Below are 21,236 nucleotides of genomic sequence, written 5' to 3'. Positions count from 1 at the left end.
AAGTTCGTCGCCTGCTGTCATAAGGTTGTCTCTCGCTGTTACAAGTTGTCGTAGGTTTGTCGCTCGTTGCGACGGGTTCGTCAAAAAACCAACTTTTGCGTCGGATTGCCAGTAAACGCAATTCACTTTTTTCTTTCTTTTTTTAGTGAACGCGAGTCTTGGTACATTTATATCGGTGCGAACACGTCAAAATTGTTGAGGAAGTAGCGCCAAAACCCACTACGCATGCAGGTCATCATTCTATCGAGTGACTGTGTGGAGTTACGTGGACGAGTGACTCATTAAAGTTTCAGACCATGCTGGGCGCTTAGGGATTTTCACTTGACATGAATGATAGACTCCCAGATTTTTAGCTGGAATTGCACCCCGCCCCGTCCGCATGAATATAAAAGCTCTTTTGATGATCATTACGATTAAAGGTTGCCTAAATTCCGTGATATATTTCGTCGGGTATGTAAGCAGTTCTCTCTCTTGCGTATTTTTGTTTCACCGATGAAACTAAGAGCTCTATCGACGTAGATACACGTTTAAGTATGTATGAAAAGAGGGATGGAGGGTCCTCTTCCAGAAAATTTTGAAAATTACACCCCTCTTCGCATTTCGGGTTTTTTTTTTTTTAAATTATTTTTTTCAAAATCGACTGGATGAAGAAGCAGACGCAATGCTAAAGTTTTTTTTTATAAACATGGATTTGGTGTTTAGTCGCAACAGTTCAAGTTTTTAATTAGTCCACCAAGAGGTCAGGTCTGTCAAAGGCACCTGCAGAATCTCTAGAATGTTGAAAATGGATGGAAAGTTGATGGCTCCGAAGTTACGCCGATGGGATTCTGTCAAAAGGGCTAAAAGGGGCTCCTCGTCCATGTCAAAACTTGCCAAGAGGGCAAGTTCAGAGGGACAAGTGCCAGTGCCCCCCATGCTAATCCACCTCTGTATGGCAGGGGCACAAAATGAATTTCACATCTGACGCGGGATTCGAGAATGTGCTTCCCGGCAACCGTGGAGACAGAACGACACCTTGGCTTTGCGCAAACTTCTGGGCGCTTCCTTAGTTCCCTCTCATTACGGACGTGTGCTTGGACTCCTGCGGACATCGTCGCGGCGTCAGTTTGCTCTCTAGACGTTCGTCGCGTGGCCTGACCATTATCTTCGTGAGCAAGCAGATGGCACCCTCCTACAAACTCACCTATTTCAAGTCGAGGGGTATCGCTGAACCGACGAGGTACCTCCTCGCTTACCTCGGCCAAGACTTCAAGGAGATACGCCTCGACTCCGATGCCTGGAGGTCAATGAAATCTAGTGAGTAAACGTCAACGTCTTTTCGATTCCTGAGGTTGTCGAAAGTCTCAGAATAAGTAAGGCTCCCATCTTGAGAAGCATTTTCAGGGGGGAAAATGCAGTTTAATTCGATGAAGTTGCATCCTCTGGTCGACATCGTCAACTTCTTCAATTTAAGCTATTTTGTGCGGCGTGCTGCGGGAAACACCGTGCGCGCATTCTACTGTTGCAAAATTTGCGCACAGAATATATTCGCGTTCTGGAAAGAGTTACGAATATTTTTCCTTGACATTTTCAGACACTTTAAATCAAATTACGAAGAAAATTCTCTGAAAAATCAAAAGAAATAATTCATTAATTTTCCGCACAATTCGTGTTCTGTTAAAAGAAATTTGGCAACGTCTAAAAGCTTATACGGCGTTATTTCTTAGCAGAGCAGGGCAGTCTACCAGTGCAGGTAGCAATAATAAGGCGATTCATTACAATCATAGATACTCTGGTAATGCTATCGCATCGCTACTTCATGGCAATGTTGTTTATGTTGCTTATCTGCAGATTGAAGGGGCACTTATTACTGAAATCTATTGTGATTAAATTGAAATACCTATACGTTTCTGACACATGGAACTCATCTGGTGGAACTATAGAGCGGGCATCTATTTACCAAATAATGTAATGTATCGCAGGTTCATAGTCAAATATAAAAAAAAAATAAATAAATAAATAAATAAAAAATCAATTTTATTGCGTTAAATTGCAACTTACTAGAGTTCTCAGTCCCTTAAACCGAAAAACCTGATTTCCAACCTCAGTCATCGATACATTACATGAGCTACATTTGTTCCAGGAACACATGTTTCACCGAATACCTACATGCTAGGTTGTTTGAATGTGATTTTGATACGAGGTTATTTCATTTCCAATTTTTGTGATTGACAGATACACCGTTCGGTAAATTGCCGATTTTGGAGATAGATGGCAAAGTCGTTCATCAATCGCTGGCCATAAACCGATACCTTGCCAGGAAAGCCGGTCTCATTGGCAAAAATGATTGGGAGATGTTGAAGATTGATATGATCGTGGAGACGCTCTCTGACCTCATGGCCCGTGCGTGCTTCTTTCGATTTTGAGGGTTCTTACTCCCAACAGCACACGTATAACTATAAACCGCACCTTAATCCTTTCGATTTCCTCTATTTCTGGATAAGATTTTTTTTCCGTTCAGTTTTGGATCCTAGGCTGTACATACGTCACATGGATGTTTTGTAAGAATATGGAGGTATGAAAAAGGCACCATGGCATCCCCCCTCCCCCCCCCAGATTTACAGATACGGAGGGGCATAAAAGAGGAGGAAATATGAAAAAAAGGAAAAGAAAGAGAGTAAAGAGGGGGGTATAGCAAATAATTCAGGCACAAAAACACGTTTTCAAGGGACCTTTCTAACATCATGTAAGGTATTCAAGGGCTACGGGGAGGGGACCTCTGAGCTTACCGCACGGCCATCGTGCGTGGGGGAGGGTGCAAACTTTCTCCTACATGAACCTTTCATTTAAAAGAAAAATAATATTTCCCGGTAAAAACAATTTTTCTCAGGTATAGCTTTTAGGCTTTTCCCGTTTATCTCTGAAAAGTGGGGGGGGGGGGGGGGTGTCAGACCGTTTTTGTACGTAATTAAAGTTTCCGGGTATTGATTATTTTTCAGTTATGAGGGCCTACCACCAAGAACCGGACGAGTCAGTCAAAGCACGAAAATATAGAGAGCTGGAGGAAATTTTTCCGTTTTACTACGCACGCCTCGAAGAGCACGTCAGGCGGAATAATAACTACTTTGTCAATGGGACGGTAAGTCTTACCGTGTGATTTGCAAGCTTCGCAAAGCAAAGAGTTGCAAACCGCGCTAAATTTGAAAGCGAATACTTAGCAAATGTCCATCATTAACCGATTTCTGCATGTTCTTTTTTTTTTCTCTCGGTATGTATGGTGCACGATATGTAAGTGTGGTTTCGCAGTATTTTTTCTGCAAGTGCTCGCATTCCGTCGCCTCTCTGACGTAAAGCCGACCTACCTCGATTTCCAAATGAGTCCTGATCTCAAAAGAACTGTAATACTTTCCGGGGCTCATGTGGGAATAGAGAAACGCTCTTACATCAGAGGAGCGTCGATCTGAGGGCAGTTTTGCGAGCACCGATAAGCACTAGGGGGCTATGCCCTCCGGCCGCTACGCGGCCCAACCCCTTCCAAGAATCGATACATTTCCGTAGGTTCAAATAGAGAAAAACAACGTTGCCAATTTGCTAGATCCGCCAATGACCTTTTTTTTTGTTTGGTCTTTTCAGCTCTCTTTGGCCGATATTCAGTTTGTTGGGTTGCAAGATCTGGTCCGATACACTTTAAAAAGGGACCTTGTAAACAATTATCAGCACTTGAAGAATCTAACCAACAAAGTCAGATCGATTCCATCCATCAGGGCTTACTCGGAGAAGAGACCAGCCTCGGAATATTACAATTAGAAAAGGTGGATCCTCTACGGAAACGCGCGATTTTGACAAGAAGAAGACAAAAAAAGCTATCGAACAGATCTGAAGACGGACTTCATCGCTAGACCTGGAGACGTGAAGAGTTTCCATTCCCGAATGCTTTGACATATAGATAACTTGTGCTAGCCTGACTGCATTTCGCGTAGTCTTATTTTCTCGTTTGTTTTACTTTTTTACAAGAAAAAAGAGCAACATAATGCTTAGAAACTTTTTATGAATTGTTCCTACAGTATAAGTACAAATACACTCACAAAAGTACGGGGCAAAATTGACTTAGTCCTTGAACAAATATCGACGGTGAAACTACCAAACCACGTATCTCGTTTGCGGTGTTTAAAAATCTACGCTCACATTTTATTTTTTTGAAGTAGACCAAATGGACCGCGTTAAACAGAAAGGAACCAAGCCACATCAGCTATTGCCAAAGTTAACGGGACAATTTAGTTTTTGACGAGAGGACGTTTGTGTGGATTCCTTTGAAATTTTTAAGGAATTTGCTTCGTACTATGGAGAAAATCCACTGAATTTTGCACAAAAATCCACACAACCTTTTTCATGTAAAAATTTAAACTGCCCGGTTAAATTTGGCAATAGCTGATGTGGCTTGGTTCCTTTCTGTTTAACGCGGTCCAAATCAATATCATTCCTTGAAATTTTCACGGAATTTTCTCCGCACAAAAAGAAAAAATCACAGAAATTTTCAAGACTGGATGTTAAGTAGTTTTTCATTTAAAAAATAAAGTATGACAGGAAGTCTGCGACGTCGCAAACCGAGATACGTGGTTTGGTAGTTTCACCGTCGATATGAGACGATATTGGGCAACGTTCTCATGTGCCAAAGCTGTTTCTAGTCAAAGCCTTTTAATTTTAGGAGCGACTGTTTCAAACTTTCAAAGACATTTCTCAGAAATCATGCTTGAACTAAGTTTTGATCATCGAATGTAGAAGAACGGTACCTAACTCTTAGATGTCCAATCCGCGTCAAATTGACCCACAGCTCGTTCCACGCCGGTTGTGTGGAGCCGGTACATACGATATTTCGATAAATAGGTCCACAAATACATCGTATAAAAAGAATCAGGCATCAAATTGAAAAAAAAAGAGAAGAAATCAAGTGTCGGGGATTGTTTTTAAACATACTACATCGTAAAAATCCCAAGTCGGGCCGAATTGACTCGACTATCTCTACTGGAGGAGTTATGGGGCTGGTACATACAATCTTTATTTAGATTTCCTCACCTCACCTCAGTCTACAAATAGGTACATTCTAAAAAAAAAATCAGATGTAGAATTGAAAAATAAGGAAAAAATCGGATGTCAACGCAGCCGAAGATAGGAAAGACATAATCGAGCCGCGTTCTTTTAACTTTTCTCCCGTATCTTTCATTGGCAGCATGCGAGTTCACGCCTCACGCCATCGCGCCTTCGATTTTGCTTATATGCAACACGGACATCCATCGAGCACGAATAGTTGTATCTCTGCGCCGTCATCAACGCTCGTTGACGTGTCTCTTATTTTTGGAATTTGAAATAAGTTAAGGTTGAGTTTACTCAAAATACGCGACCATGTAGATAATAGTCTGATTTTAATTGGTGAGAGTATGCTCGATCTGAAGAGTATTATATCGAAAGAGAGTGTGAAGAACGGGTTATTGATAAGGGCCGTTTCTAGGCGCTGCCTGAATTTCCTCAAATCAGCTATGCTCTTTTGATCATTGAGGGTCTAAATTTTACGAAATACATCATTTTGGTTTTATTTATTTACTTTTTTTCTTGTGTGTCCCACTAGGTGGTTTTGGTCATTTCAGCAGGTCTCTTTTCAGGTCTAATACTGGCTTGACTATGGGCTTGAGGCCGATTAGGGCGAAAAATGCAGATTTTTAGGCATTCGACCGCAAACTCGCGACGATAAAGAGACTAGAGATGGCCAAATCATGATGTATTTCCAAGAATATAGGCCTGCAAAGAGCAACAAATTGTAGAGTTGAAGAATTTCAGGGTAGGCCATAAATCGGACCTTGTCGATACCTTTCAATTAACGTGGAAGACCTCAGGGTCCATATTCATCGCATATCTGTGAAACTACTGGACCACGTATCTCGTTTGCAGGGTTTAATAATCTCCACTCCCATTTTATTTTTTTTAGGAAAAACTCATAACATTCCTTTAAATTGTCACTGATCGTGAGTTTTCTTAGCACAGAGAAGAAATAACACGGAAGTTGAACTGACGTTGAGTTCAATTTAAAGCATAAAGTATGACAGGAAGTCTCTGAACGTCGGTCATAGGACATTTCGTCAACGATTTTTTGTCCGCGCACTTGATTTTCCAGTAATTTACGTCCACGCGTTTTTTCGGCACGGGAGTTTTGGTCCACGTGCCAGTTGAGACCCAAAGTTAATTGGCCCACATGTAAATACAAACGACAATTGCTCACGACGTTTTTGGATGAAAATATATAATGTCTTGGAAGAATGAGGATTTGCTTGTTTCTTTTTTTGTTTTGTCTGTTAGGTCCAACGGAGAATAATATATAGTTGAGAGTTTCGGTAAAAATGGGGGAGCCTCCATTCCATGAGACAAAATTCACTAAAACTCTCTACACCTCTTTGGTGTAACAGGACTTAATTATCTTTCAAGAAATTCCCACCTTGTTATACCTGAACCGGATAAACCTCTATATTTGCCTCAGCTAAAGGCTCTTAGATTTTTCCTGTGTACGATAAGTATCTTGATTTATTTTGCGAGGAAAGATCTGTACTTTTAAAGGATGCCTGTCATTCTTAATACGTTCAATTTCGTATATTACTGAGCAACACCTCTGTTGTGAAATAGTTGCTTCAGGCGCCGTCGCACGGCGGGCGGGCGGCCAGCGCGAAACGTGCATTGGCGCCTACAAACCTAAGTGGATACTTCAAGCATTGCGCAATGCGTGAAGTATCCACTTAGGTTTGTAGGCGCCAGTGAGCCTCTCGCGCTGGCAGCACGCTGCTCCGCTCTGTTAGGCTTTAATATTTATACTCGCATAGTCAGCGTTTTTTAACTCATGATTTTGAAATGTTTGCACACTCTGCATTGATTATTCTCATTTAAATTGATGGGGAAAAAATATGTATCAATTTATCAAAGGAGCAATAATAATAGAATGTGTGTTTTTTAAATATTGGTGGTTCCGTGTCAAATTTAATGATTTCCAAAGCACTTTAATTTTTTCTTTTACATTTTGTGCTTTTATTGTGCTGCAGCGAGGTGTGCGCGGAACAAAACGCTCAAAATTTGACGTAATTGACTCTAAAAGATCGATGTACAAATGGGTTAAAACTTAAGATTGCGTGCTTCTTGGTTTTTTTTACCTCTTTTATTCATTTTTGCAGTTTCCGTCGGCACAACTGCGACTCATTGAGATTAATGTCGCTTGGAAAAGGTTTTACGAATATTTGTCGCGTTTTAAAAATATAAATGTTTTCAAAATGAAGTGATAATTTCGTAAAGAAAATATAAAAATAAAAAAAAGTAACTATACGTATATAAGGTATTGTACATTCAATATTTTAAGGATAGAAATAAAACCAAATATTCACCAATGACAATTTAAAAAGATGATTCAAAAGGAAAAAGTAATAACATTTCATTTAGAAAATGAGCAACCATAACAACACCTCCTTCTCTCTCAATTTCTCATTTCCATATTGTCAATATAATTTTACATACCGACCAAAATATAATGCTTGGACCAAGTCACTGTTGCTTATTTTACGTGTGGGCGTAAACTACTGGACAAAAAATCGTTGACAAAATGTCCTGAAACCGCAACGTCGCAAACCGAGATACGTGATCTGGTAGTTTCATCATCGATATGCCACGTCAATGCGTCATGCCTACTTCTAATTAAAGTTAACACTCCTTAAAGATGTGCTGTTAGAGTGATGGCTGGTTCTATTTTGAGAAATAAATTATGAATAAAAACTTTAACATGTCAGTAAGTGTTTTTCTTTCATCACGATACATACGTAGGTACTCTAGTTGTACTTGTGCTCGCGTGAAATTATGTGTAATATATTTTGTATTAATATAAAATTTAAAAAGGTCTATAAAGTATTCTAATGATTGCCATTCAACCTGCTACAAAAATACTGCCGTGCTAAGGAAAAACGCCGAATGAGCCTTTCGCGCTTTGCCTAATTTCCTTTGATAAAACACGAATTTCCTGGCATACTTATGAATATTTGGACTGCATATTGCGATTTGGAAATATAAATTCTGGCTCTTCTGAAAAAAGAAACTACCTAATGGTACTTATACGTCGTTTTTAAACCGGGCTAGAATTTATAGTTTCAAATTGCAAAATGTAGTCCATTTTTCTTCCAATTTTTCAGATAATTTTGTTCGCGATGTCACCCAAAGTGCCTGAAAATTTCAGGCAAAAATATTCATAAATTTCCTCAAAAATAAACATTTTAATGAAGGCAGTTTGACAACTCTCGAATGTTCATACGGCGCTCTTTCTCTGCATGGCAGAATACAAGACAAGACGACTCAAAATTACATGATGAAGGCGCCGCCAACCTAGAGCGCGGGGCATTGCTAGTTCGCGCCTCACGCTAAAGCGCCTTCAAGTTTACAGACGCAACACGGACATCCATCAAGCACGAATAGTTGTATCTCTGCGCCTTCATCAATGCGCGCTATTTCCCTGCCTCTACTTCAGACGAAACTTCCAGTCGCTTCAATTTCATTCAGTTCTCCGGGTTCTCCCGGACTCACCTCGAGCCGTTTACCCGTCGCGTCGTTACCGATCGCATAAAAATTGATTTTTTCGCAATTCCCAAGTGATTAGGCATCAGGCGCACGTGACGCGCGGCCGGCCTTTCAAGCGTGATGAGCTCCTTAATAATTCACGAGGCTTCAACGTGGAATCGATGAAGGCTGACAACAGAATCGGTTGGAAGAGGTCTTACTTCCGAGAGGTGTATATTAATAAATTAGGCTCTGCTTCGCGATGGATAAGACTGAGAGTCCGTGTTGCGCTTTTGTTGGACAGCCGCTCAACCAGTGACCCATTACGGTTAAAAACTACTTGTTCGATCCTAACAAAACTGTAAGAGCAAGAACCCCCATGACTTAAAAACCGCCGGGTATACTTAAATATGAGCGGTTAACGCCCTTCCTGATCGATAGACACCTGTCAACCATGCTAACCCACCTGCGACAGGAATTTTCAACACTTCGATAAGTGTCAATATTGATTTTCTTCGAATTAATATGTGATTTAGCCAGGCGAGGGGCCATTGAGGTGGTAGGTACCTGCTATTATTATAAAGGGAAGTATACAAAAGAAGAAGAAAAAAAGAGGAAAATCTGATTTTGGGAATATATCGATTTTCAGTATTTCTCTGCTAAACGATTTTTCATAGACAGGAGGGTCCAGAGGGTCCTAAAGCCTCCCCCGTCAAATTTCCGACCAAGGATTGATGAGATATTTATTTTTAACCGGCTTAGTATGGGTGTTTGTAGTTGTAGATGTTTGAAAAATACTTGCACAGAAATCCAAAAAAATCTGCGAGATGTTAGATGCAGAGTACCTAAAAATGGAATCCCAGAAATCGTTCCTGTTTCTTTTTATTCAAAGCTGTACCGTTTTTGCCGCGATACCTCCTCAACCAATTGAAAGGGTTCTTGGTTATTGCGTCAATTACGACTCCACGCAGCAACAATCAACAAAACAATCAAAACATAACCTCAAAAACACGCAACACCAATGCAAATTTTCGACTTTCGAAGTCTCCCCTGTGACGAATTACCAAATCTCTCAATATTAGTCTTATTTTGCAAGAAATAAAAATGTAATTTATTCACCCAGTCATTATTCGCTAGTATCCTCCAAATTTAGAAATAAACCACCAGTGGCTCTGTGTTTTGTGAAGTGTTATCAACGAAATGTGAGATGGCATCCAAAAGAACTCCGATTCATTCTAACTTCCGGCCGAGTAATCTCTCATCCTCCAAATGGGAAACAAAAGGCACTAAACCGCTTCCTGATCCTTCTTCAGTGAAGAAAATATTTCTCATGGTCTTGTTATTTGGCTGCAAGAAAGTAATGTTCACCCCTACAAACGTCCTCAGAGGATATGCCTTAGCCCTATTCCTCATATCAGTGATCGGTAAACAAATGCCTATCCCTAAAACTTTTTTTTCAAGATCTGACAACTTTCTCAATCTCTACTTTGTCAAACTTGGCTGGCTTTGGACGTTAATAGTGGCTTTTCCATTTATCCTGCTGACAAGTTTCGTCTACTGTAGTGGGAAGCGTGACAGAATCTTAAAACACCTAGCGCGCTTAGTCGTTGCTACTGGATTTTGGTTTTTCCTCACAAAATTCTTTGTTTACATTGAGTCTAATGTTGGCAGTTGTATTGGAAGAGAACCCTCCAAAGAAATATCAAAGTTAAATAAAATTGACTGCATCTCAGGGAAACATTTCTGGAGAGGGTTCGACATATCTGGTCACACATTTCTTTTAATTTACAGTATGCTAATCCTTATAGAAGAAACAAAAGTTATTCAAGGTTGGGAAACCATAGAAGACTTTATTCGGAATGAGGAGCACACCCGTCAAAGTAAAAGTCAGAGCAATGGGCCATTGTCCAATCTGTCTGCTAAAGACTTTGAGTGTGTAAAAATTTCTTACAGCAAGTTTACAAGTTATATTCGCGGTTTGTTCATAGGTATAACCGCTCTTGTTATTATTTGGAATGTAATGCTCATTAGCACAATGATCTACTTTCATGATGTATCGGAAAAATTGATCAGTGGGATCATTGCAGTTTTTTCATGGTTCATAACATACAAAGTGTGGTTTGCTTATCCTCATGTGCTACCTTATGCTCCAGGGGAGGGTGACTTCAAGTATTTCAAAGATACTGCCTCTATAGTACCACCCCCAAGAAAGAAAAGAAATAACATTGTCAATGAGAAAGGTGAACGAATTCCTACATTCTTAGGAATGCCTCTTTACGGGCTACAGACTCAAAAGTCTACCCAATCAAATGGGAGTAGAAGTTGATAATTAAAAAACAAAAAAATAATGTGCAAAACTATGAATTATGGCAGCTAAGTTCAAAGGCTCTTTTCATTTTAGCAGAAGGTGGGTACTTATCTGAAGGCTGGAAAGCAATCTGGCACCTGTCAAATTTGTGTAAATTTAGCTACGTGTTATGTTCTTCAAAACTTTCTAAGAGCGACAAGTTTTCCAGAAAGCTTTTCATGTGCTATCCTCATGCAAATCTATGCCAAGAAACATGGTATATGAAGTGACTTGGAAATCTTCTTGATTTCTGTTTTAACCTTTTTTTTTGATTGCAATCGAGAATACTTAAAACTTGAAAATTGCAAGTAAATTCAGTATGGAAGATCTCAAATTTTCCACAGAATAAGACAAATTTCCAGAGAATGAGCGCTCAAATGAGAAAATTTTCACATAAAGCCAAAGAGATTTCTGCCACCCTCTCAGATGTAAAGCATGGCCGAATTTGCTGAGATGTGGTCCCAGGGTGACAGGTTTTCCTGAATTTCAAATATCCTAGACCATTCAATGTTTACCAATCTTTCTTAAAAATTCTATTCGCAAATTTTTTGAGCAGAAATTCGCCTGAAATATAGAAAATACAATATTATGGCTGGAGAAAATAAAGCTAAGTCTGCATCAAAATTCTCTGATTTTTCAAGGACATGTTACTCTGTGCCAGCCACTTACTATGTTGATGATGCAGAAGCGTCAATATAATTTAAAACATTTCTAGCATGAAAATAGAAACATTCAAGTAATTTTTCAGTGAAAATGTGCTGAAAGTTTTTTGTTAAGCAGAAACCTCTTTGCATAAGCAAGCACTTCAAAATTTTCAAAAATATTCTATGGCAGTACTTAAATTCACCTAGAATTTTACTCTCCAATAAGCATCCAAAAACCATAAAAAGTGAACTCATCCGAATGTTCATGAGTAATGACTTACCATTACTTGGCACTGGTGACTTGGGCGATTTTTTTTCTCCCATCCTGGCACAGTTCACGTTATCCTCATATTTTTTAATGATGTTTTGATTGATGATGATAATGATGATTTGATATTTTTTATTGGTGTGTCCTTTGATGTTTTTATTGAGTGCTACCAGATAAATGTATTCATCGGTATACATGTACGAAGTGGGTTCAAGCATTATTGAAAAACTTACTTAATGCCAAAATGTGTGAAGATTTAATAAATATGAAATATTGTTTTGTTCTAGGTAAATGATTTTTCTGCATACTTAATTAATATCAGTTAAGGATGTTGACTGAGTCAATTATTTTTTTACTTGTGTCCTTAATGAGAAGTCATCAAACTCTAGTAGGAAATAATTTTTCCCCTTGAAGACAATCTCCATGCTGAGTCTAATTCTTGAAGGAAACACACCTGTGCCTTGACAACAAGAATTAATAATGTCATAAATTGACCTATCATTTATTAGCTGTCATAAATCATCATCACTTACCGGTGAGGTGGCCGTAGGAAAACTAAATTATTTTGATTATTTTGCTCACAGAATTAATTCTGTTTCAAACGGTTTCATAAGCTCACTTGCACAGAACTTTTAATTTATATGATGCTTGCACCAGAATTCCAAGCCCTTACTGCTGGTACGTATTGCAGGCCCAATGCTTGCACATGATGTTGACCAGATGGCAGATGATGTGCAGTGTATCATCTGTCTAAGATTTTTGATTGGTTGATTTTAGCCCATAAAACTCGAAAATAAGAGCACCACTCACAATTGATTTTATCAAAAGTGGGAGCTCTTTTCTCAACCATTTAAAATCAAATTTATTGCAATAACTATTTCTACTTTTTGATATGGGTTTAAATGACGTCCAATTTAATTTCTGTGCTCTTACAGTATGCTTAGGTAACTATTTTTTTGTCACCATTTGTCTATCATCATAATTACATCCTTGTCTTTGAAAACTTCTTCAATCTCTCTTATGATTATGTAAAAATTGCCTCTGAGTTAGCTCAAGCACCTGCCAAATGAAGTCTCATTTTAACAAGAAAATCTCAGCTTGCCAAACACAATTATTTTAAAAGATTTAGTGTAAGTAGTATGTAATTATCAGTGTTATTGCTCAGAACTAGTGTTTATTTCTGTAAGGAAATTTTTTTCGAGAGGTGAAGGGAATAATAGAGGCATTTTTATTTTCTTGGTGTTGAGAAAGATTTGCTAGGTAATTTTGAATGTATTTATTTTTAGTTTTAAGAATGTATTTTTCAAAACAGAATCAGTACAAGAAAATATTTTAAGGTAGAAACTAATTTGTACTTGTTGTCAGAATTTTACAATTGATTGTCCTGGTCTTCTAGCCATATCGATGATGAAACTTAGAAACCAGTTCGCTTTGCAACATCACAGATCTCCTGTCGCACTTAATGTTTAAAGTGTATGTATTTATGCTAAAAGGAACCATGTGCATAAGTTTTACGAGCAACATAAATATAAATACTTTCAGTGTAAATACGCCCATGGGTAAAAGTAATCAATGTAATTGCGTGATGTGTTCTTTCTGCAGAATGAATTTCCTATCAGAATTTTAAACCGTAGAGCTTTTTTTCTATCAAAAAATAAAATTCATAGGAGTGGAAATTATTAAACATATTGACAAAGGGATAATATGAATGTACGACGTTTGCAAGTTAAGTCATCAATATGTATCTAGTTTGGTTGTTAAAGAGTATTGTGCCAACTTGGAGCAAATGCATGGGAGGAGCAAAAAAAAAAACCCAACTAATCAAGTCTATGATCATGGGTTGCAAAGAGTATTTTTCGTCAATCATCCATAGTTTTCAATGCTTTTTCTAAGTACTGAAATACTTAAGCTGTTCTATAAGACATTTTTACACTTTTTTATTTGTAATTTTTGGAATGTTATGCTATCCTTGGTTAATGAGCTATATTGTCACTTTCATCTCTGTACCGGGTGCCGTTATCTTAAGTTAATTTATTCTTGGAAGTAGGCTTTTTTTGATCAATCAGTTATTTAAATGTGGAACAAATCAACAGTGAGACTGCAGGAACGTGTATCTCAGTTTGCAACACTGCAGAATTTCTGACACATTTTATTTTTAAAATTGAAAAATACTCAACATCATTTCTCAAGAACCTCCCTGATTTTTCTTCTCTGTGTGAATAATAATGTATGCAGATTTTAAGCAGTGTCAGCGTCAGTGTGCTCTCCTTTGATAAAATAAAATAGAAGCAAAGATTTTGAAACATCTCGGACGAGAAACGCGTTCCTGCAGTTTTGTTGTTGAAAAAATACTTGTTAACTTATGTGTTTCTTCATTTTTTTTCAAAAATAAATTTTTTATTTGTTACTCTGTTTCCTTATTGTTCTTGTCCTTTTCTGTTTTCTTCGGTTCCGAATATTAAAAGAAATGAAAATTTGAGAGGTTGTCCAAACAAGTTTTGAATTGGATACTTCCCGGAAGAAGGCAATGAGGGATGGTAGGATAATAGTGATGACGTTTTATGATGTAAATTGAAGAGCTGGGTGCTGAAAAAGCATTTCTTGACTGCGGTATTTTAGTATCCCGCTGCTAATCAATATTTTAAAGAGCAAATTATCAGGTGAATTTTCTGAAATTTTTGGTTTTCAGCATTGTAAAATTAGGAAGAAAATTCAGTAAAATTTTTGACAAATTCCATGCGTTTGCTTTAATTATAGTGGATGAAACGTTAACAGAGATCCTGAGACACCACAACCAAGAAATGCACTTTCTGGACCCCGCGCTTCAATTACTCAATTGCCTTCAGAGGGTAAGGCACATATGGTGTTAGGATATTGCAGAGTGCGAATTTATAAGAGCAACATAGATTAATATAAAAAACGTGTAGAGATGAATAATCTCCAAATTGTAATTTTATGAAGATAATTCAAATTTTGATGTTCAACAGCGTGGATTGGAATCTTTACGTTCCTATTCATTCTAAAAGTTAGCACCAAGTACACAGAGGAAATAAAGAGAACATTACCATCAACTTTCCAATGAACAACTTTAATGGCCTACTAAAAACAAACAGAATTTTCACAAACTTTTGATTGTAAAAACAAAATTTACTAATATTGCAACATTTAACTGCCTTTGTGAAAAAGAGCTTAAGTACTGCGAAATATCTACAGTGTATACACCCTTTTTTCAAAGAAGCTGTTAAATTCAATCGTTGTACTTGCTGTGAATAAAATTCAATCAATTTTTCATCAACTGCTTAAATTTTTCGGATAGATAACTCTAATCAACTATTATCACAAATACAACAAAAAACTTAAAAATGCACATTAATAGCAATGAACAAGCAGTTCATCAACTTAAAACCATCAAGGCTTCCAAAATTTAAAAAAATAAAAAACTTCAAAAGTATGTAGCTTAAAAAAATATTCTCTTGAACAATATAATAAATATCAACTTGTGTTAGCGTTTAGACTAAGACCCTTTCATAAACCAATCCTCAACCAATAGAGGACTTTCATTTAGATTTCCGCTTGAAATAGAAGAAAATTGTTACAACTACAAGGAATACAACTGAACCTACCAGAAGTTGAGAACTTAAATCCAAACTGGGGGGCGATTGCAAAGATGGAATTGTTTTGATGAAAGACTCTCTCTGTGTAACCCGGTTGAAGTAGTTTTCTAAAAGAGGGCGTTTTCCATTTCCCCAAAATCGATGAGATAAGCCTACACTATTAAGCCGATGCAGTAATAAGCTCAATGATATATCTGCTACGGTGAACCTGTCAGAGCAAAGCCACCAATCATCCATTTCTGTAATATAAAAAAGAAAAGAATATATTTCAGTTAGTTAAGAAACATAAATTTAGTGAGTAACTAGCAACTATCGCAGGGATAAAAGCATTAGAACTAGTCAAGTTTCTGGGAATATACATTGATGATAAATTGAAATGAGATGCTCAAACTCAAAAAGTAATTAACAAACTGGCCTCTATGAGTTACTAGATGAGTAGAGAAAGGAAGGTGATTTCCAGACGAGGGATGAATTCATTCAATTACAGACATGTCAACTCTCATTTGAAGTATAATATGAGGTGGTGCTAAAAAAATACAAGAGGTGATGAAAAGGCAGAAGCATGTCTTATGACCAATTTTTGGTTTAAAAAAACTGCCTTCTGCAGAGAATATTTCAGGAAGCATCGGTTTTTAACTGTCGTTTAGAACCTTTAAAATTAGTTCGGGAAAATGAGATCATTTTTGTCACTTTCAAAAATGCCTAATCGTGTGCAACCAGAGGTGGTAGCCATGTAAAACTGTCCTCTATGAAATCCACCAAATTTTTTAGTTCCCTTGGTTTGTTAGCAGCCGGTCTCTGTAATAAACTTCCAAAACCAGTTAAATATATTGAGGACAGTAGGACCTTCCTCAACAACGCCAAAAATCTATTAATTACCAAAGCCTGCAATATAATAGATGAATTTTTAGAGCTAACATATTATTATAAATAGTCGTAGACCTTCTGACAGGGACCATAACAACGTTTATTGTTTTAATTGTACCAATTTATACTAAATAAAAAAATAAAATAAAAAAACTAACAATTTTCATAGGTTAGGCTTCGAAGCACTTCTGTTTGTTATTTGATTCAATGGACATGAGTAGATTCTTCAGAAGTTTTAAAAGCTGGAGACAACTTGCTCAATTATTCTATAGGTATCAGTAGAGCAGGGAAGAGAAGTTTTTACTCAAGAAACTTGAAAAGCAAGAAGTATCATCAAATTTGTTTTAAAGGGCGCCGCCTTTAGAGAGCTGAACTTTCTTTCTCACCCAGGGAGGTTTTTCTAAGTGAGAACTGGAATTTGATCGCAAAATAAGTTTGGAACTCACCCCTAACTTGTGAATAAAAAAAGTACAGCCCAAAATTGTGTGTTTTCTCCTGATTTTTGGCTAATAACTCGAAGTTTATTAATATCAGTTGTTGGCCAAATGAATTAAACTCTGGAAAACGAATGAAAAGTAAGAATCCAGATGATTATAAGTATTCTCTTTTCTGATGAAAATCTTTGACTACATAAAACTAAACTTACCATCATGACTAAATAGTTCTTTTTCAATTTCATCTAGAACTAAGTCAACATCATCTAAAGTGCTCTTGTACAGTTCTTTGTCCATACATTTTGCTAGCTCTTCCTCATGCTTTTCAGCTTTTCCTAGCAAAATTTCTTTGATATTGCTATTTGAGTCTGAAGTTGCCAGTCCTCGAAGTGCCTCTGCTTTTTTCAAAAAGGATTCTAAAATCAGGAGAAAAACATTGATCAACAAAATTAATCTCCAAAGAGAAAAATTTAAGTCGAGTTGCGAGATAGCTTACTTAAGAAAGTTTTTTAAAACATCCACATTTCTCTTTCAAAAGGGTATGAGTATTTTGCCAAAGAGAATGAATAAGATTCAAGAAGAGATTAGGCAACAAAGAATACAGTTAGGCTGATTGCAGTTAAACCTATTCGGTTAGGACTGCCTTTTGCATTAAAGAATTACAATTTCTGGCTCACACATCAAAACACCATAGAGAAATGATGCATTAGAAATTGATGGCACATATGCTGTTTTTAAAATGAGCCAGTAATTGTAGTTCCTATGTGCAAAAGCAAAATGTGGCTCATTTACTCTCTTTGTCTCTTGTAAGCTAACAATATGCTAATTTTAAAGTCCTTCATACAACAGCTAATCTCTGATTAACCTCTGAACAATCTGAGGGGGTTAAAGAAAGAGTATTTACAGATAGAGCCACTTGTAAGCCAGCGTGGTCTCAGCCGCGGAGGTCTCACTCCTCTTAGGCAAAAAAAAAATGATGTTGCCAAATTGAGTGAATGAAGCTGACAGAATTATTCCTTCAACTACTCATTGCATTATTTACACTATAAGTCCTGTTGCAAATGCTCCTTAAAGTTTGTTTCAAGGACTCTTGAAAAAAAACAACCTAAATATTACCGGCCTTCATATCTGAGAAGGAGACAGTCTCAAATGCAAACTCTGTGCTATGTTCCAAACCACCTACATCAGAACAATGGGCTATGATAGTAATGACCCTCAAGGAAGAGTGTTAGTTGCACCTGCATAACCCTTCATGAATTACAATATCCTCGTCATAATTCTTTCATTCTGCCTTATAGCAGCACCATTTGAAGATGAATTTCAGATAAATACAAGAAAACTTTCAAATTGAGATGAAAAATTAAAAACAAAAAAACTGGTGAATAGATGGATTTTTTACCATGGAATTTGGTTCTATAAGCTCCAACGAAGGGAGGCATCGTGTTTTTCAGAAATTCTGGGTGGAAGAATGAGCCCTTTGTCAACAAACCAATGGGCACTTCATCCAAAAGATCTCGATACTGGATAACTTTTACCTTCACTTCTGATCCTTGATCATTGGGCACCAATCGAGGTTGACCTGAGGAAAAATAAATATTTTAAATAGTATCGTGCATATCATCAACTCTGTGGTGAAGGTATGACCGAAACAAATTATTTGTACGGATAATTTTTTTTTTTTATTTTTACTTTTCCAGCTGTTAAAAACTAATTGCATAAATTTTACACCACAATTATCAATGAAAAAGAGTATATATGAATAAGTCGCTTTTACAGCGCGCTAAGGCGCTCTGTGATGCCTACCCGTCACAGAAATCTGTCATGGTAGAGATCCTCCGGAAGCTGACATCTCTTCACGGACGCCCTCTACGTTGCATACCTGGGGGGACCCACTCCAACACCTTCTTTGGCAACCTGGTATCAGCCATTCTCTGCACATGCCCATACCATACCAATTACTTGGTCATGATATTGTGCACAATTGTCCCCTCAACACCCATTATCTCTTGGACTCGTTCATTCCTAATACATTGTCTCCTTGAGATTCCAGCCGATCTTTGCCAGAAATCCATCTCTGTCGCCTTGAGCATTTCTTGGGTCCGCTTCTTCAAATGCCACACTCACTGCCATAGGTGATTATACGCTTGACAACCAAGTTACAAATCCTCTTTTTGTTGTCCTTGGAAATCATTTGGTCCCAAAGGATCCCATTAAGCATGGCGATGGCTTTCCTTCCTTGAAGATTATAGTCCCGAAAGACCAGATCCAACTCCCCATCTGAAATTAGCTTCACCCCCAGGTACTTGTATTGTTCGCAATTTTCTATATGTTGACCATTCTCTAGGACTATGCTTTGCTGAGCACCCCCGACTGACATCTTTTTCGTCTTACGGACACTAACCTCGAGGCCCCACTTGCAGTACTCCTCAACCAACATCTGGGTCATATATTCCGAGAGTCATGAAAAAGAGTCAAAAACCATATCTCTATAGGAAATGAGTAATACTTGTTGAGCTTCTCATGGAATAATTTTCTAATTCTTCAGAAATCCAAAAGCATTTATCAACACATTCTTGAAAATTCAAAATTAACTCTCCCCTCCAGGCAAAAACGGGTTGTGAAAACCTTCGTAACAGCATTATTGTCGAAACTGACTTTGCAGCAAAGTTTTTACTCGGCGTTACTTTTAAGAGTTGCCGTAAGTATAGATTTGATGGTCATACTGAGGAGTTTTCACATTTGGATTACTACATTACTTGACTCCCTTACTTACTTAAATTAGGTTCATTTGTTGTACATACCGTTGCTGAGATTATCTTCCAAATAGTCTATAATCCTTGAGGAATCAGGGATGATTTTCCCTTCATCTTTCAAAACAGGTACTTGGCACAGAGGATTCATTTCAATAAACCACGGGTGGAATTGTTCACCTTGTAGAAGATCAACTGATTTTGTTTTGAACTGCACTTTCTTTTCATACAAGGCCATGATTACCTAACAGAGGAAAATGCTTTAGTGAAGGAAACTGACTGTAAAAATGGTGAAATTAGATTCTATTACATGCTCTATTGTCTTTAGAAACTACATGAGAAAAGTTCCAAAGAAAAAATATCCTAAGGTTAATTTACCAGAAAACTGACCGCTAATAATGTCATAATACAGTATTTTGTGATTGTTGAAATTCAAAGTAGCAGTAGTAGCACCTTCTTTTGTCAATAAGGGTATAAGAATAGCAAGTGCTGTTGATATTAAAAGTCAAAGCTTGCATGAAAGATTTCATTTCCTAGTGTCGAAGCTTTTTAGCATTTCGAAGGTGTAAGACGGCAATCACATAACTCATTTGCGGTGTTTGAAAATCTCCGCCTCTATGTTATTTTTTTAGAGGAAAACAAATTGACACGATTAGTTAAAGTTTTTGCAGAATTTTCTTCGCATAGAGAAGAAAAATCACTAAAGTTTTAAAGAATAGCCGATGAGTAGTTTTCCGTTTAAGAAATAAAGTATGATAGGAAGTCTGCGACGGCGCAAAGCGAGTTATGTGATTGCCGACTTACACCGTCGATTTGCCATTGCTAGAACATATTTGGCAAAACATAATTTGTTAACATGAAGCAAACTTGTGATATTTTCGATCCATCTTTTCTTATCATAATAATAACTAGTTACTTCAAAAAATTAAAATCTTCTGTGTGAGCTTTGAATTCTTATGTTCATGGAATTGGCTACCCTTACGTACACCCTTATTCGCAATAAATGAGTTCTAACCAAAATATTAAGCTGACCTTTCACTGGAAATAAGAAATCAGTAGACTCCTCAATGACAATATAACTAAATACTAGAATCAAGATGATTTCTTGTTTCACTCTGGCAGCCTGACAAAAATTACGGCACAAACTCTGGCTCAGTTATTCCTCACAAATTAACAAAGCAGCCTCTGTTCATTAAGGGATTGCAAGAAGCTTCTGTAAAGTAGCTAAGAAATAATCTTCTAGAGGCCATGAAAATTTATCTAGATAGAGTCAATTTTTTTACACAAGTTTTACTGTCAACATATAAATAATATGACAATAAAACTAAGACCAAGAGGCTGCGTTGAGAGGAGGGAAAGACTGATCAAAATCGACGCTAACATAGCCATGTGGTCAACCAAAAGAAAATTAAATTAAGAGGTAATAAAATAGAGAGATAAGTGGCTCACTTTCTGGGAATAGAACGAGTGTTTGTTGGAATAAAGCAGGAGTCCATTGCTTTTATGAATATCTTTATCAACAGACTTGGAGCTTGTTTCACCTTCATTGCTCGAGCTTGCCATGATCGAATTTTGACTGTGAATAGACGTGGAGAGGTCGAAAACAAAAAATAACAAATATATTTACAGAATGTATCAATTGCAAACGTATAAATGAAACAACTTATGAGGAGGAAAAATACACAAAATTATCAAAAGTATTTTGAGAAAAATGACAAAACAAAACTCATCGGCACCCGCTGTGACAGTTTTAAGGACTTGT

The 21,236-nt window shown here is 37.3% G+C and overlaps 3 protein-coding genes across 3 annotated transcripts; 2 read left to right on the top strand and 1 right to left on the bottom strand.

Annotated features, from left to right (window-relative positions):
• The first annotated feature begins 688 nt into the window (after window positions 1–688).
• On the top strand, window positions 689–4,099 carry LOC140226079 (glutathione S-transferase-like). The gene is made up of 4 exons (XM_072306546.1): window positions 689–1,296; window positions 2,215–2,382; window positions 2,979–3,118; window positions 3,613–4,099. Exons 1-4 carry the CDS (start codon window positions 1,161–1,163, stop codon window positions 3,784–3,786), a joined length of 618 nt encoding a protein of 205 aa, XP_072162647.1. The 5' UTR covers window positions 689–1,160; the 3' UTR covers window positions 3,787–4,099.
• A 5,444-nt stretch (window positions 4,100–9,543) lies between these two features.
• Fitm (acyl-coenzyme A diphosphatase Fitm) lies at window positions 9,544–14,216 on the top strand. Its single transcript, XM_019046946.2, has one exon. The coding sequence runs from the start codon at window positions 9,758–9,760 to the stop codon at window positions 10,874–10,876; it is 1,119 nt and encodes a 372-aa protein (XP_018902491.1). The 5' UTR covers window positions 9,544–9,757; the 3' UTR covers window positions 10,877–14,216.
• Window positions 14,217–14,876: 660 nt separating this feature from the next.
• Window positions 14,877–21,196, bottom strand: Gdap1 (ganglioside induced differentiation associated protein 1). Its single transcript, XM_019046947.2, has 5 exons — window positions 20,924–21,196; window positions 19,526–19,718; window positions 18,124–18,303; window positions 16,937–17,140; window positions 14,877–15,662 (listed from the first exon to the last, which is right to left on the bottom strand). The coding sequence occupies exons 1-5, from the start codon at window positions 21,035–21,037 to the stop codon at window positions 15,367–15,369; spliced, it is 987 nt and encodes a 328-aa protein (XP_018902492.2). The 5' UTR covers window positions 21,038–21,196; the 3' UTR covers window positions 14,877–15,366.
• Window positions 21,197–21,236: the final 40 nt, after the last annotated feature.

Source organism: Bemisia tabaci, chromosome 1 (assembly GCF_918797505.1).
Source record: "Bemisia tabaci chromosome 1, PGI_BMITA_v3".
NCBI lineage: Eukaryota > Metazoa > Arthropoda > Insecta > Hemiptera > Aleyrodidae > Bemisia > Bemisia tabaci.
Note: the sequence above shows the minus strand (reverse complement) of the source record. Positions and strands in the feature narration are given on the sequence as shown.